At 51.7% G+C, this 17,296-nt stretch overlaps 1 protein-coding gene across 1 annotated transcript in view; it reads left to right on the top strand.

Moving 5' to 3' along the window:
• Window positions 1–1,338: 1,338 nt before the first annotated feature.
• Window positions 1,339–17,296, top strand: part of SPAG8 (sperm associated antigen 8) — a 273,990-nt gene continuing 258,032 nt past the window's right edge. The window contains exon 1 of the mRNA XM_086960019.1: window positions 1,339–1,437. Within this exon, the coding sequence (XP_086816145.1) occupies window positions 1,370–1,437 (68 nt within the window). The 5' untranslated portion in view covers window positions 1,339–1,369. The remainder of the gene's footprint in view (window positions 1,438–17,296) is intronic.

Below are 17,296 nucleotides of genomic sequence, written 5' to 3'. Positions count from 1 at the left end.
TCCAAGTAGAGATTGGAGGGCAAATGGATTCTAAAATGACTGGCAAGTGATGCAGAAGATGGACATTGGCCTATGGAGGCTATGCTAACAAGGAGCAGATGCTGCTTCTTTGCATCGTGTTGTTTAGCATGTGAACAAGTTCAGTGTTCTCCACATAGAAGAGATACTAAACACCATAAGTGTGAAGTGCCTCCACCAAGTGACCCCAGCAGACATTCAGGAGTAGGAGCGAGATAATGGAGCTTTGCGGTACTCTAGTAAGGCTTTTAATCTAGATACTGGAGCAGTCACTTGTTACAAGGGAACATTCATTGCAGGTGCTACTAATTCCCACAGGGGTCGGAGTTTGAGCTACAAATCCAGGCCAAATGGATAGCAAAGTTACTTCCTCTGTATGCAGAAGAGCAGTGGTCACTATTTACTTCAACAGGAAGTCATTACATCTGAGTTCTGCCGTCTTTCCTTTATAATAGATGACTGGGTGCATCACAACCATGAGGGCACAATAGAAAGGAACGAAATACTAACAGAGAGATAACAAAGGAAAAAAACAACGGCGTGAAAAGTACTTGAATAAGAACAGTCAAACTTAAATGAGGAACTTCAATTGAAAAATAAAATAGAGTGAAGCAAATTGTAGCACGTGAGTAACAATGGTATAAAAGCAAAGCTGCAAAAAGCTAAGATTGAGTAAAGCTATCTAACTATGATTCAAACATCTGAAATACAAGTGCTGTGCATTTCACAGCAGGTAGCACAATTACTTCCTAAACGATTTCACTAATGAATTAAATCCGTCACCAGCAGACCAATAACAGCCAGGGTATGGCTGAAAGTGTGTTATCTCCTCAGCTAGTCTGCCATCATAATTGTACAATGGGAACTATTATGGTTTGGGCACTGGTAGCCATTGGCTATAGCTAGTAGGTTAGTTCAGTGACTGGTTATCTCTGTCGTTGTAAACTGTGCACAACACTCAGATGACACGGCTGGGGGAGCTGCAGATAACTCTCCTTTCACTATCTTATACCAGTGCCCCCCCCCCTCTGGAGAGATAAAACGAACATTGCTGCAAACACACCAGAACAGTGAGTGTTAGTAGCCCGGGGCTACTAACCAGAGTAAGCCGGAGGTGGCGCGGCATAGAGTCTATGACGTCAGAGTTCGTTTCCCGCAGCCTATAGCGTTTGGTGGCTGGCGATCAGGGTGACGTTGAAGGGTTGCGCCACGCCTCCTCACGTGCAGTCTTGCAGGAAGTGACATCAGAAATGGGCGGGGCTTAGAGAATATCTGTCCAATCACAGTTTAGCTGTGCCGGTTTCCATGGGAACTGAGCACGCTGGGAAAGAAAGCTGTGTTTGTCGTTACTATGGGGACCGCGGTGGACTACGGTGCGCAGGCGCACTGCGGCGGGAGCGGAGCGCGAGACGAGCGGAGGTAAGAGACAGACAGCACGAGGATGAGACGGCGGGGCTGGGGCGGCGCAGGAGAGAGAGAGGGGAGACAGTATGATAAATAAATGAGAGAGAGGACAGGCTGGAGAGAGACAGGCTAGGAAGGAGAGCCAGGCACTGGGAGGAGGCAGGGGGGGCAAAAAGGGGACGGGGGGGGGGGGGGGAGCAACACAGGAGACGCAGGAAGGAGAGAGAGACTGAGACTGAGACTGAGACTAGGCTCGCTCGCTCGGTACGTCTCACGGAGTGACGTCACGGACACTGCTGCTCTGACGTCTGAGGAGCACGTCATCACCCAGGGCTGCTCGTCTTCTGCCCCTTCCCCTCGAGACAGGCCCGAGAGAGGCAGCTGAGGGAGGGGCGGGGGGCATAGACAGAGGACTGTGTGACGTCACGGACACTGCTGCTCTGACGTCTGAGGAGCACGTCATCACCCAGGGCTGCTCGTCTACTGCCCCTTCCCCTCGAGACAGGCCCGAGAGAGGCAGCTGAGGGAGGGGCGGGGGGCATAGACAGAGGACTGTGTGACGTCACTGACACTGCTGCTCTGACGTTTGAGGAGCACGTCATCACCCAGGGCTGCTCGTCTACTGCCCCTCCGCCCGAGACAGGCAGCTGAGGGAGGGGGGGCATAGACAGAGGACTGTGTGACGTCACGGACACTGCTGCTCTGACGTCTGAGGAGCACGTCATCACCCAGGGCTGCTCGTCTTCTGCCCCTTCCCCTCGAGACAGGCCCGAGAGAGGCAGCTGAGGGAGGGGCGGGGGGCATAGACAGAGGACTGTGTGACGTCACTGACACTGCTGCTCTGACGTCTGAGGAGCACGTCATCACCCAGGGCTGCTCGTCTACTGCCCCTCCGCCCGAGACAGGCAGCTGAGGGAGGGGGGGCATAGACAGAGGACTGTGTGACGTCACGGACACTGCTGCTCTGACGTCTGAGGAGCACGTCATCACCCAGGGCTGCTCGTCTTCTGCCCCTTCCCCTCGAGACAGGCCCGAGAGAGGCAGCTGAGGGAGGGGCGGGGGGCATAGACAGAGGACTGTGTGACGTCACGGACACTGCTGCTCTGACGTCTGAGGAGCACGTCATCACCCAGGGCTGCTCGTCTTCTGCCCCTTCCCCTCGAGACAGGCCCGAGAGAGGCAGCTGAGGGAGGGGCGGGGGGCATAGACAGAGGACTGTGTGACGTCACTGACACTGCTGCTCTGACGTTTGAGGAGCACGTCATCACCCAGGGCTGCTCGTCTACTGCCCCTCCGCCCGAGACAGGCAGCTGAGGGAGGGGGGGCATAGACAGAGGACTGTGTGACGTCACGGACACTGCTGCTCTGACGTCTGAGGAGCACGTCATCACCCAGGGCTGCTCGTCTTCTGCCCCTTCCCCTCGAGACAGGCCCGAGAGAGGCAGCTGAGGGAGGGGCGGGGGGCATAGACAGAGGACTGTGTGACGTCACTGACACTGCTGCTCTGACGTCTGAGGAGCACGTCATCACCCAGGGCTGCTCGTCTACTGCCCCTCCGCCCGAGACAGGCAGCTGAGGGAGGGGGGGCATAGACAGAGGACTGTGTGACGTCACGGACACTGCTGCTCTGACGTCTGAGGAGCACGTCATCACCCAGGGCTGCTCGTCTTCTGCCCCTTCCCCTCGAGACAGGCCCGAGAGAGGCAGCTGAGGGAGGGGCGGGGGGCATAGACAGAGGACTGTGTGACGTCACTGACACTGCTGCTCTGACGTCTGAGGAGCACGTCATCACCCAGGGCTGCTCGTCTACTGCCCCTCCGCCCGAGACAGGCAGCTGAGGGAGGGGGGGCATAGACAGAGGACTGTGTGACGTCACGGACACTGCTGCTCTGACGTCTGAGGAGCACGTCATCACCCAGGGCTGCTCGTCTACTGCCCCTCCGCCCGAGACAGGCAGCTGAGGGAGGGGGGGCATAGACAGAGAACTGTGTGACGTCACGGACACTGCTGCTCTGACGTCTGAGGAGCACGTCATCACCCAGGGCTGCTCGTCTTCTGCCCTCTTCCCCCCCCCCCCACCCCGACTGGCCCGAGAGAGGCCAAGGAGAGGCAGCTGAGGGAGGGGGGGCATAGACAGAGGACTGTGTGACGTCACTGACACTGCTGCTCTGACATCTGAGGAGCACGTCATCATCCAGGGCTGCTCGTCTTCTGCCCCTTCCCCTCGAGACAGGCCCGAGAGAGGCAGCTGAGGGAGGGGCGGGGGGCATAGACAGAGGACTGTGTGACGTCACTGACACTTCTGCTCTGACGTCTGAGGAGCACGTCATCACCCAGGGCTGCTCGTCTACTGCCCCTCTGCCCGAGACAGGCAGCTGAGGGAGTGGGGGCATAGACAGAGGACTGTGTGACGTCACGGACACTGCTGCTCTGACGTCTGAGGATCACGTCATCACCCAGGGCTGCTCGTCTTCTGCCCCCCCCCCCCACCCCCACAGGCCCGAGAGAGGCCAAGGAGAGGCAGCTGACGGAGGGGGCATAGACAGAGGACTGTGTGACGTCACTGACACTGCTGCTCTGACATCTGAGGAGCACGTCATCACCCAGGGCTGCTCGTCTTCTGCCCTCCCCCCCCCCCCCACAGGCCCGAGAGAGGCAGCTGGGGGGGGGGCATAGACAGGGGACGGGGTGACGTCACGGACACTGCTGCTCTGACGTCTGAGGAGCAAGTCATCACCCAGGGCTGCTCGTCTTCTGCCCCTTCCCCTCGAGACAGGCCCGAGAGAGGCAGCTGAGGGAGGGGCGGGGGGCATAGACAGAGGACTGTGTGACGTCACTGACACTGCTGCTCTGACGTCTGAGGAGCACGTCATCACCCAGGGCTGCTCGTCTACTGCCCCTCCGCCCGAGACAGGCAGCTGAGGGAGGGGGGGCATAGACAGAGGACTGTGTGACGTCACGGACACTGCTGCTCTGACGTCTGAGGAGCACGTCATCACCCAGGGCTGCTCGTCTACTGCCCCTCCGCCCGAGACAGGCAGCTGAGGGAGGGGGGGCATAGACAGAGGACTGTGTGACGTCACGGACACTGCTGCTCTGACGTCTGAGGAGCACGTCATCACCCAGGGCTGCTCGTCTACTGCCCCTCCGCCCGAGACAGGCAGCTGAGGGAGGGGGGGCATAGACAGAGAACTGTTTGACGTCACGGACACTGCTGCTCTGACGTCTGAGGAGCACGTCATCACCCAGGGCTGCTCGTCTTCTGCCCTCTTACCCCCCCCCCCCACCCCGACTGGCCCGAGAGAGGCCAAGGAGAGGCAGCTGAGGGAGGGGGGGGCATAGACAGAGGACTGTGTGACGTCACTGACACTGCTGCTCTGACATCTGAGGAGCACGTCATCATCCAGGGCTGCTCGTCTTCTGCCCCTTCCCCTCGAGACAGGCCCGAGAGAGGCAGCTGAGGGAGGGGCGGGGGGCATAGACAGAGGACTGTGTGACGTCACTGACACTTCTGCTCTGACGTCTGAGGAGCACGTCATCACCCAGGGCTGCTCGTCTACTGCCCCTCTGCCCGAGACAGGCAGCTGAGGGAGTGGGGGCATAGACAGAGGACTGTGTGACGTCACGGACACTGCTGCTCTGACGTCTGAGGATCACGATATCACCCAGGGCTGCTCGTCTTCTGCCCCCCCCCCCCCCCCACAGGCCCGAGAGAGGCCAAGGAGAGGCAGCTGACGGAGGGGGCATAGACAGAGGACTGTGTGACGTCACTGACACTGCTGCTCTGACATCTGAGGAGCACGTCATCACCCAGGGCTGCTCGTCTTCTGCCCTCCCCCCCCCCCCACAGGCCCGAGAGAGGCAGCTGGGGGGGGGGGGGGCATAGACAGGCGACGGGGTGACGTCACGGACACTGCTGCTCTGACGTCTGAGGAGCACGTCATCACCCAGGGCTGCTCGTATTCTGCCCCCCCCCCCCCCCCCCCCCCACAGGCCCGAGAGAGGCCAAGGAGAGGCAGCTGACGGAGGGGGCATAGACAGAGGACTGTGTGACGTCACTGACACTGCTGCTCTGACATCTGAGGAGCACGTCATCACCCAGGGCTGCTCGTCTTCTGCCCTCCCCCCCCCCCACAGGCCCGAGAGAGGCAGCTGGGGGGGGGGGCATAGACAGGCGACGGGGTGACGTCACGGACACTGCTGCTCTGACGTCTGAGGAGCACGTCATCACCCAGGGCTGCTCGTCTTTTGCCCTCCCCCCCCCCCCCCCCACAGGCCCGAGAGAGGCCAAGGAGAGGTAGCTGAGGGAGGGGGGCATAGACAGAGGACTGTTTGACGTCACGGTTACTGCTGCTCTGACGTCTGAGGAGCACATAATCACCCAGGGCTGCTCGTCTTCTGCCCCTCCGCCCGAGACAGGCCCGAGAGAGGCAGCTGGGGGGGGGGCATAGACAGGCGACGGTGTGACGTCACGGACACTGCTGCTCTGACGTCTGAGGAGCACGTCACGGACACTGCTGCTCTGACGTCTGAGGAGCACGTCATCACCCAGGGCTGCAAGTGTGCTGGCTCCCCCCTCCCCATGAGACAGGCCAAAGAGAGACAGCTGGTGAAGGAAGGAGAGATAGAGGAGGCAGAATAGGGACCCAGTCTGAGGGCCCAAACAGAGGAGGACAGAGGCTCCAAGAAGAGAGAGTAGATAGGGAGAGAAAAGGTGAGCTTCAGCTGAGCTGACATACACCGAGAAGAGAGACAGAATCCAACGTCGGAATCCAGGACAAGGCGCTGGAATGGGTCATCTCCTTCCTCGACGGAAGAACACAGAGAGTCCGCCTACCACCGTACAAGTCAGAAGCCACCGAAGTCATCTGCGGCGTCCCTCAAGGATCCTCTCTGAGCCCCACCCTCTTCAACGTCTACATGAGCCCCCTCGCGGCCATCGCACGCCAACACAACCTCAACATAATCTCCTACGCCAACGACACCCAGCTGATCCTCTCCCTGACCAACGACCCCGCCGCCGCCAGAGCCAACCTGCACGAAGGGATGAAAGAGGTAGCCGAGTGGATGACGACCAGCCGCCTGAAACTGAACTCGGACAAGACGGAGGTCCTCATCCTGGGCTCCTCACCCTCCGCCTGGGACGACTCCTGGTGGCCTCCCGCCCTGGGCACCGCACCCAAACCGACAGACCATGCACGCAACCTGGGCTTCATCCTGGACTCCTCCCTCTCCATGACCAGGCAAGTCAACAACGTTTCCTCGGCGTGCTTCAACATCCTACGCATGCTATGGAAGATCTTCTGGTGGATCCCCACCGAGACCAGGAAGACCGTCACCCAGGCCCTCGTCACTAGCCGACTGGACTACGGCAACGCCCTCTACGCCGGTACCACCGCCAAGCTCCAGAAGAGACTCCAGCGGATCCAGAACGCCTCAGCCAGACTCATCCTCGACATCCCACGAACCAGCCACATCTCCGGACATCTGAGAGACCTTCACTGGCTCCCCGTCAACAAAAGAATCACCTTCCGCCTCCTCACCCACGCACACAAAGCCCTACACGACCAAGGCCCGAGCTACCTCAACAGCCGAATCAACTTCTACGCTCCCAAACGCCACCTCCGATCAGCCAACCACGCCCTCGCCGCCGTCCCCCGCATCCGAAGAGCGACTACAGGAGGAAGGTCCTTCTCCTACCTGGCCGCCAAGACCTGGAACTCCCTCCCGACCGACCTGCGCGTGACCCAAGACCACCTCTCCTTCAGGAAGAAGCTGAAGACCTGGCTGTTCGAGCAGTAGCGGCACCCCCACCCCCCCCACCCCCAGCGCCTTGAGACCCTACGGGTATGTAGTGCGCTTTATAAATGTCACTGATTGATTGACAGGCATGAGAGAGTCTAGGGCGAGCGCAAGCAAGGATAATAAATCTCCTGGCGAGATTTCTCTACGCGGGTGGGTCAGGTTTCTCATTGCGAGATGTCCCGTATGCTCGCGATCGCTCACGTAGAGAAACTACCTATTCGCATTTAGAAAGCTGCTGCTTGAGTAAAAAGCTACTCGAGCGGCAGAAAGGAAAGCAGTGCCCACTTGCACGGTGCATGGTGCAGTTCGCAATAATAGCACAGTGCGGACAGGCATACGGCACTGAAAATCACGGCAAACTGTATATCTCTATCGCACTCCTCCGCTTGCGGATCTCTTCGTAGCGCAGCAGAGTTTTTACAGAGTTTCATGTAGCGCAACTCCGCAAACTCTGCTCAGGGTTACTTAGGAGGAACTGAACTGAAGAACTGGACTGGGAACGGGACAACAGCAGAAGAGGCAGAACATAGAAAAAGCCAAAATAATGGCTGAGCTAGATGAGGATAAGGAAATGATGATGACTGAGAGAGGTTAGGTACAGTCTGTTGGCAAAGGGGAGAAATATACTGAGAAAAGCCTTAGGTCTGTCAACTATGTGTTGTGAAAAACAGTTGACAGGAGTTGAGCAAGAATAATGGGTGAGATAAAGAGACAACAGAAAGGTCAATAATAACAGTAGGAGAGGCAGCTTTAGAAGTGGGTGAGGAGGAGAGACAATGACACTGAAGAGACAGACGCACAAACAGACAGCATACAAGGCACCTAGACCTCCTTTTCAGTTTTGTGAGACAGGTCAAAATAGAAAGCATAAGAGAGTAAGACGTAAAGACAAAAATAGAAACCGAGTGGAAGAAAGACAGAGAAGACAGGCAGGACAAATAAAAGATTGTTTGTAAGAGGTAATGGTTAATTCACTGTACAAGAACCAGATTTGCCAAATTACTAAAACGGGCACAAGAATTCAAAACAATGGTAAGAGTATTGAACATGTATAGAGGGGCATTCATTAGAGAAGTGAAAGGTCAAGGTAGTGTTATGTTATTTGCATTTTTAAAGCTCAACGGTTACCCGGGGGTGTTCCGGTGCTGATAGTGACTCTTCTGAGTTCAAGATTTCGGGGGCTATTATCAATGGGAAATGCTATATGTTAAAAAGCCAAGTTTTCAGTTCCTTTCTGAATACGAGGAGGTCAGTGAAGTTCCTCAGGTTCCAGGGGAGGTCATTCCAGGCCTTGGCTGCGCATGTGATGAAACATCTTCCCCCGCCAAGTAGCTTTCTTAGTGGGTGGTACGCTCACTAGTTTGGGTCCTAGTGAGCGCAGAGTTCTTTTGGGTGTACCATTGAAACCGTTGTTTCAAATATTCAGGACCCAGGCCATGTAAAGCCTGGAAAACTGTGCGTAAAGATTTGAAACGCATCCGTTTCCTGCTGGGCGGCCAGTGTAGTCTTTTGATTTCCTTGGAGACCAATACAAATTTGAATGTACCTGTCAGGTGTGTGGTGAGTTCACTCAGTGGAGGGGCTTCTGGTGACATGCTACTATGAGAATTTCTGTTAGTTGAACTATGCTATGTTTAAATACTTAAGTAATGTAGTGGGTGAAGAGGTCCATGGACCTTCCGCAGATGGGTAATCAAACGATTTCCTGCATTGTTCTGCATGGACTGGCAGTCCTTATTGGCCGCACACCTGTAGCTTTGCAAATGTTATTGGATCATTTTGCTTTTTTCATGGGAGAGTTGGGGCTTAAAGTCATTGTGGGTAAAACATTTATTATGACTTGTACTAGTGCTAACGATTCTCTTAGATTTTGCTTGAACAATGTGTCACTCAAGTATACCATTTATTTTCTTATCTGCTGGTTAACTTTGACCAGAAAGGCAGGTGGAAACAACACGTTAACGGCAGGAATGAGCAGTTTGTGAAGGCAACTTTGTCCCTTTTTGTGCTTTCCTTCGAATAAGGTCTTAAATCCTTAAAACAAATGTTTCCTTATGTCGGGCACAGTGCATCTCAGTGGCTGTTTATGAGGCTGGCATTTGGGAGGCGTGTTAGGGGGCCTGTGTTAGAAATTGGTGAAATGACCTGCCTCAGAAAATGTTGTCACTCCCTTAGAGTACAGCGTCATTCTTGTGCCCTTGAGAATTAGGTCTGCAGTCTATAGACTTCCTTATAAAACTTGGCCTGCTTTTAGTGTGGCATAGGGTCTGGACGAAAGAGGAAACTAGATTTAATAGGTCCATCAGAACGGACTGTTAAGCCCTCAACCGGGTCTTGAAATTCCATGGCTGAAGAACATGAAAAACCCGGGGAGAGCCGATGTATTCAATTAGCCATTAACTTTTGTTGGGATGAGCAAATCAGAAAACTTAAACATAAGGGTTTACGGCTGTTTGAGGAAGAGTGACCACCAAGCTGAACTACTGTCAACCCCTATCTCGAATGATCTCCCTCACTGGCTTTACAACTCTATTTGATTAATACCCAGGAGTCCCAACAGAGGTTCTTGTTGACTAGGTTTCGATTCAGCATGTTGCATCGCCTGGTGTCATTTCCTCATGGTGACGACTGGTCACTAATGTTAGGCACATGCCCATGTGATCCTTTCTCGACTCAAGGTACACTCCATTTCATGTTTTTCTGTCATTTTTATGACTGATCTAGAGCTAGTTTTATTAAGCCTCTGTTCAGGAGACACTTGTTCAGAAATTGTTTTCCTGCATTAACTTTTCTTCATCAACTAGAATCAGCCGAAGTATGGTCTACCATTTACACTGACCTGAACCACGTTCTGTGTATATGGAAACAGTTTGAACATATGGGTAGTCTGATAATGAGAGGATGTTGAAGTGATTGATGTCTTTCTAATTTTAATGGTTATAATATGCCTATCTGTTTTAATTTGCACTGTGTCTAGATGTACGGAGTATTTTTAAATGCTGTACTTTTATGGGGTTTTTTATACATAAAAACCGAATAAAGTTTTTGAAAGAAGTAATGTAATGAAAGGAGTAGACCCTGGGAGATCTTATTGCTTTCTTATCCCTCTCTGTCAGATCTGTGCATCCTGAGAAATAGCTCTGCTTTCGTGAGAGCTGAGAGCAGCACCTCTGGCTGAAATCTGTGTTTGTGAATTGTGTGCCACTGAGGGTATCTCCGTTATCCAAACCATGAATGTTATAGTTTTTTAAAAGATATAGTAATACTTAATTACCATACGTAAATGCAGCCTCGGCGGCACCCAGCCTTGGCTGTGCATGGCGGGGTGGGTGCAGGGCCTGGGTGCCAACCCCACACTACGCACGGCCTTTGGGGGAGTTGGCCATAGGGCTTGGCCCTGGGAACCCCATCCCCAAGGCTGTTATTTTTTAAAGGGGATTGGGCCACGCGGACTCCCTCCCGTTGCCCCAGGGACCCAACCTCTGAGCACTGTACATTTTACGCGGGAACGGGGCATGCAGCCAGCCTCTCGTATTTATTTCCTCCCCAGGGACCCCATCCCCTGGGGCCCGGCACATTTTGCAGCGGCCTGGCATGCCTATTTGGGGAGGAGTGGCACGTGGCCCCCTATATGAGCCAATCCTGGCCCCAGGGTCCCTATCCTCCGTAGCCTGGCCTGCTTGTTTGGAGAGGGGTGCACACAGCTCCTATCCTGGGGCCGAAATCGGCCCCAGTGACCCCGACCCCCGAGGCCCAGTGCACTTATTATGGGGAAGAGGGCACACCGCTCCCTCTCCAGGCTGATTTCAGTCCCAGGGACCCCATTCTCCCGGAGCACAGCACAGCACCGCTAGGGGTGGGTGCCCACTTGCAAGAAGCAGCTCCTAATGCTGCTCTTCGCAGGCGGGGGGCAGGTAAACAAATATAAAGTCTGCTCCCAGTGGAAGGGAGCATTTATGAAACTCCCGCCCTCTGGGAGCGGACTTGGTGTTTGCTCCCGCTTGGGGGGAGGTTTAAAAATGCTCCTGCCAAGCGAGAGCAACCACAGGTTTTCCTGCCCACACCCTAACATATGTCCTAGGGGTGGGCTCCCTGGGATATAGCCTTTGAGCAGGCCCAGGGGGCGTGGTCCCTGTGCCCAGTAATGACTCGGAGAGGGAGGCGGCTCCTCTCTCCATTTGCTTACATTTCGGCCCCAGGGTGAGCTTCCATTTCATAGTGTTTTGGCACCTGGAGTGGACTTCCCGGGGCCAATTTGAGGCTCATCAAGGGGCTGCATGGCCCGTTCCCCATTTTATAAAGTTTCTGTCCTAAGGGTCTACCCCCAGGGCCTCTCGAGGCTCTGGGAGGAGGGTCACCATTGCCCCCTCCCCATTTAATAACATTTTGGCCTTGGGTCTTTTGAGGCTGGGGGGGGGAGAGGCACACATTAATTGCCTTTCATTTTTTTTTTTGGGCCCCTCACTCAATGGGGCTTAGGGGGTCATGGTATCCATACCCTTCTCCCATCTATCTTTATGTGTTTTACAACTTCAGGACAGGCACTTGTAATGGCTGCCAGCAAAATGTTTCTCATGTTGCTGGCAGCCATTTACAACGCTCACTTTCACAGGAGTCTGATTACCATGGGAGTGAGATTGCCTAAGGGAAAGAAAGCTCCTTGAGCCGCAAGAGTCTCTGAGACTCTTGAAAGTCCAAAAATCGCAAAATCGACTGAACGAATTTACACCAAATCACAAGAAGCACAATCTGTATTCCAGGATCTAGCTTCCTGCCGTATTTGATGTTCCACCCTCTGTCCTCTGTAAGGGTTGTTGTGGGCTACAGATGACCCAAGATGATAGGAACAACTCAAGTGACAGTTCCTACTCTCGACCCTTGCTGCGTCTCCCCAGGAGAGCTCACATTCAGCCTGTTTCAAAACATCTGCTCTGGCTGCCAGTGAAAAAACGGGCTAGGTTCAAAGGCCTACTTCTAACTCTGAACGCTTTTTATTGTAAAGGCCCTCAATACCTGTCCAACAGACTTGTTCCGTATCAACTGGTTAGGTTACCTTGGTCCTCCAATTTCCTGTTGGTCATCCCTTCATTCAGAAGGAAAATGGGGAAGTAGCTCTTACTTCTGTTTGGATTCCAAGACTTTGTTTGCCATACGTTGAACTGCCTCTTCGGACCTGCTGCTGGGGATCCGCACCCGGTCTCTCCCTGTCGCCGCAGCAACTCCAACTCGTGCGCGGCCGCAGTGGGGGGGGTATTGAGGGGGACAACGGACTACACCTTCCAGGTGCCCTTGCGGCCAGAGTGCCGCTTCCGGGGGAGTACGCGCCAGGAGGCGCTTTAAATACGAACCTCCCATTGTTGGAGCGGGGACTTTGTTTGCCATACGCTGACCTGCCTCTTCGGACCTGCTGCTGGGGATCCTGTTGGGACGCGATCCTCTTTGCCCAGTTCAACGCCACACCCGGTCTCTCCCTGCCGCCGCAGCAACTCCAACTCGTGTGCGGCCGCAGTGGGGGGGGGGGACCGAGGGGCACAACAGACTACACCATCCAGGTGCCCTTGCGGCCAGAGTGCCGCTTCCGGCGGAGTACGCGCCAGGAGGCGCTTTAAATAGGGAAACATCATTAACAACGAAGGCATTACCACGCGTAACGTTTACAACGAGGCACTTACCACGTAAACGTCTTTTCAACGCGTATGCCTACAACGATAGTCTTAACCACGAAAAAAAAAACCCGTAGGATTAAAAAGAGGGGTTGGGGGGGGTCTCCCCCCCCATAAAAAAACGATCCCGCCGTGCCATAGAAATCCGCGTCGAAAGAGAGGAAGCGGAATAAACTTCCGCTTCCTCTTTAGAACGTAACAACGACGTGGAAAAGATGATGAGGGGAAAACGAATTCCGTGGTAACGCATGCGTGGAAAAGGCATGCGGTGCAACGGAATTCGTGGTAACGACATATAACCCTTTAAATACAAACTTCCCCTCCGCGTCGCGGGACGCGCGCAGGCTAAGCCCGGGTCGTCCGGGGACGGAGGAGGACGGGACGGGCCACCCCCCTAACTTCGTGTTATCCATGACCCAACAGTATTGGTGTTTATTTTAGATTCTCATTCGTTTGCATTGGTTTGGGGTAGGGGGGTACACTATTCTGGCTTTCGAATGCAGTTCCTATCCCGCGAACAATGACTAAAATTATCCGAAGGGGTGGTTGTGGTGTTGGGACAATGGACGCATTTCTTAAACAGGCTGAAGTGGAAATTAACAAGGAGACTCTCACTAGAGCCATTACAAAGTCAAAAATCTAACCCTGATTTAACAGTGTCCCCAGATGCTTCCGATAATATATGTCCTGACCCTGGTTACCCACAGGTGCTGGTACCGCCCTCCCTGGACGACAGTGAGGTAGTTTTACAAATTTCAAACTCAGATGGTTTATCTATATCTAGCCCCACAACCTCCCCTCCCTCTACACGTACTAGACAGTCACGACTACCTCCCGGGGCTAGAAAAAAAGACCAACCTATGAAGAGAAAAGCTCAGGGCCCCCCGAAGGGTAGCCGCCAAAAAGCAAAATTAGCAAAACACAAACATTCTGCAACTGAGTCAGGTGCAAATTTAGAAAACTCTATCCCTCAAATGTTTCGCCCAGTGCCTAATCCTAGGTCCGATACACAGTCCATTCCTTCAAATGGCCACATTGAAGGAACCATGTCCGATCTGATTGGGCACATGGAGGAGCTGTTCGGATCCCTTCTTCGTCCAGTAATGAAGAAACTTGAGATGATAGAATGTAGGATGGATTAATGGAAAATCATCTTAGAAGCAATCGTCTGCCCGCCAAAGGGGCTCAGAAAATATCAGCATTAAATGCCAAAACATCTCTTGCTCCTGTAGGTTTAAAGCCCAAAGACCCAGGAAGTTCAATTATCATTAGCACTAATGTTCCCATAATCCCGGATCCTCCCTTAGTAATACCAACCATTAATCCCCCAGCTAAATCTCCCCCCAAGGGCCCGAGTGGGAGATTATTCCCAAATGTGAGTAATTCCTCAAGGGAAGCTACTCTTCATCTACCCCCGGAGGCTTGTCCTTACACTGTCATTCTGGCTAATGTTCCCAAGCTTCCAGAAGGTGAGGTAGAGCACTGGTCATCGTTGAAAAATCAGGCCCTACATTTCCTGAGTATTAAAACAGTTTTGGGAGAACACTTATATGCTAATTTCAAGATGGTTCGCAGAGTATCTTGGTTGGGTCACTCCAAACAAGGGAATGCGGGGGGACTGTGTTATTGTAAATTTTATTTCGCCTGAATGGGTCCGACACATTCTTAGGCAGGCTGGATCGTTTAGGATTCATCAGGACTCTGTAAATGTCCTTCCACTGGGCTATTTCTACGAATTCTGCATATACACAAAGGGCCAGGGCTTGCCACTAGCTGCCCCCTTAAGTAGTACTCTTCCACTAAGTAATAGATTTGAGATTTTTAATTCTCTAGATTGTAATGACTGACTCCCTCTAGCTAAGGAGGGGGACCATGAGGAATTATGGCCTCTCAGAAATGTGATAGAACTTTGCCCCATGGTAAATATTTTACCAGAGGATTCCACCTTCCTTGGGACTGATGGTCTAGCAAAGAGTAGTACTGACTCAATTCATGAATTTTTAAAGGTCAGTAACTGTGGGGGTATTACTCTAAAGGAGGGCAAGGATAGCATCGGATCCTCTGTTCAAACCAACAGTACTAAACATCCATATGTATCCACCCCGGTCTCTTCGAATGTGGCAGGGTTGAGAAGTAAACTAACATCCCTGGATTGGCTAGCCTTTTTAGATACCAGGGATATAATCCTTCTCCAGGAAACATGGCAGGTGACCCCGGAATTTGAGCAAGGATATTTACATTTTTATATTCCGGCTAGTCCTAGTTTGCGGGGGAGACTCAAAGGAGGCCTACTTACATGGGTAAAGCAGGACAGTAGGTATTCTACTTCCCAGTTGGCTACTAATAGCCCAAACATTTTGCTAATAAAACTTAAATGTCCTGATTATAACGACCTATTAGTTTTTAATATTTACTCCAGGGGGCTACCAGGTGGTAAATCTACTGAAGCAGTTGACCAATTAGATGCTCTTCTTGAGCGCTACTGCTCAAAGGGTGATACTATTGTAGCTGGAGATTTTAATTGTTGTTTCGAACCTCTAGACCGCTATGACCTAGACCTTACGCTGGAAGAGGATTATATCTGGAATATCCCTCAGTTGATAATACCACCTATTAAAAGATGGACAGAGGCCGCGCTGCAACTTAAAGTCCTATGTGTAGAGCATGGCCTACGTGCCACAAATGGAAGAACGGGGTCTGACAAACAGGGCGCATCTACCTTTAACAATGGTGTATCCCATAGCCGTATAGATTATATCCTCACTAAAAAAGAGAATTGGGCTAGTATTGAGGATATGCGGATAGTGGAAAGAGTAGAGAGTGATCACGACCCATTAATCATTTAGGCTATTTGAATTATCCAAAAGCGAGGGCCAATTTGATTGTGGGCAAGTAGCCCTCTCAAATGATTATAGACGAGTTAGATGGGCTAATTGTGCAATGAATGAAGAAAGTATTGCTGCTATGAGGGATTTGACTCTTCAGGCTATAGAGGAACTTCAGAATAACTCCACTGTGGAGGAAATTGTATCAAATACTGGCCTAATCCATGAATTTTTTTAAATCAGTTAAGATGTTTTTTTATTAAAAAGGTGACTAAAAACAGAGTAGACCACTGAGGAAGGAAGACCAATGGTATGGCAAGACTTGTAGAGTAGCGTATAAGCCCTATCAGATGCAGTTAAAACCAAATTCATAGTTAGGATTAAGACTGCCCGAGTCATGTATAAACAAACCCAATATAAAGCAAAACGTGACTGGGATGAAGAATATTGGAGGGAATTGCTGAGCGCCAGTAGTGAAAGATCAATGTGCTCATTTTGGGATATGGTCAAATGGGGAAGGGGGGTTAAAAGGGGTGAACCTATTAATTATGTTTCACCTAATGCCTGGGTTTCTCACTATGCATCCCAGTTTGCGTCTACTGACAAAGAAGGTGATGAACGTGAGGTTTTTCCTAATATAACCCAGGGTACAAATCGTCTTTCCTTTACCAGAACAGATGTTATTAAGATTTTGGACCTATCACCATTGTGGGATGACCCAACAGGGAATGCCTTTCCACCTAGGAAAACATTTAGAGACCTGTACTGGAACATGCTTGAGGTAAAAAGATTTGGCCGTTGTATTGAACCATCATTTATGGCAGAATTCCTAGGACTGAAACACCCTCCAGCCTTTGAGGGTTACTGGGATTGGATTACCATCCCGGGGGACAGGAAGAAATACCATCAGTTCAGGGTGGGGACACTACCACTCAATGCCTTCACTGCGAGGTGGCACGGGGGTCAAGGCTTTGTCTGCCCCTTTTGCCCCACCCAGCGGGAAGACTTTGGGCACATCTTATTTGCCTGCCCCGAATATAAGGTCCCTAGATTATCCTGGATAAAACCCATTTGTGTTCAGTTAGGTCTCAAAACAGGTTGTGAGTCTGTCAGGATCCTTCGAACTGACAATTCCCATGCTGTGGTTATAGCTGTGGCTAAGTTCCTTCACTGGATGTGAATCATCCGATCCCGTAAAATGAGCTTACAGTGATATTTTAGTGGCACTTCCTTTTTCCCTAATGTTTTTTTTTATTTTTAAGGGTTAACCTTGAAATTATAGAATGTGTTTAATGATGAATTTATAAAGTTTAAAAATATTATTTTTAACTACAGAAATGGTTTAAAAAAATATAACTATAATAATGCTTTTTAACCAAATTTAATTAATATTTGCTTATATGTATGTAATTTATGTGTTAAATTATTGTTGGATGGCCAATAATTGATGGGGTGCTTAGTGGTTATTATTAACTGTTAATGGAGGGTAATTTTAAAATCTAAAAATGTAAGTATTTGAATATGACTAGTTGTTGTAAACGTCTTTTATGATCTAAAAATCGAAATAAAGACTTATGAATT

The sequence above is a fragment of the Lissotriton vulgaris genome, chromosome 3_1, assembly GCF_964263255.1.
Source record: "Lissotriton vulgaris chromosome 3_1, aLisVul1.2, whole genome shotgun sequence".
Classification (NCBI taxonomy): domain Eukaryota; kingdom Metazoa; phylum Chordata; class Amphibia; order Caudata; family Salamandridae; genus Lissotriton; species Lissotriton vulgaris.
This window is presented reverse-complemented; position numbering and strand designations above follow the sequence as displayed.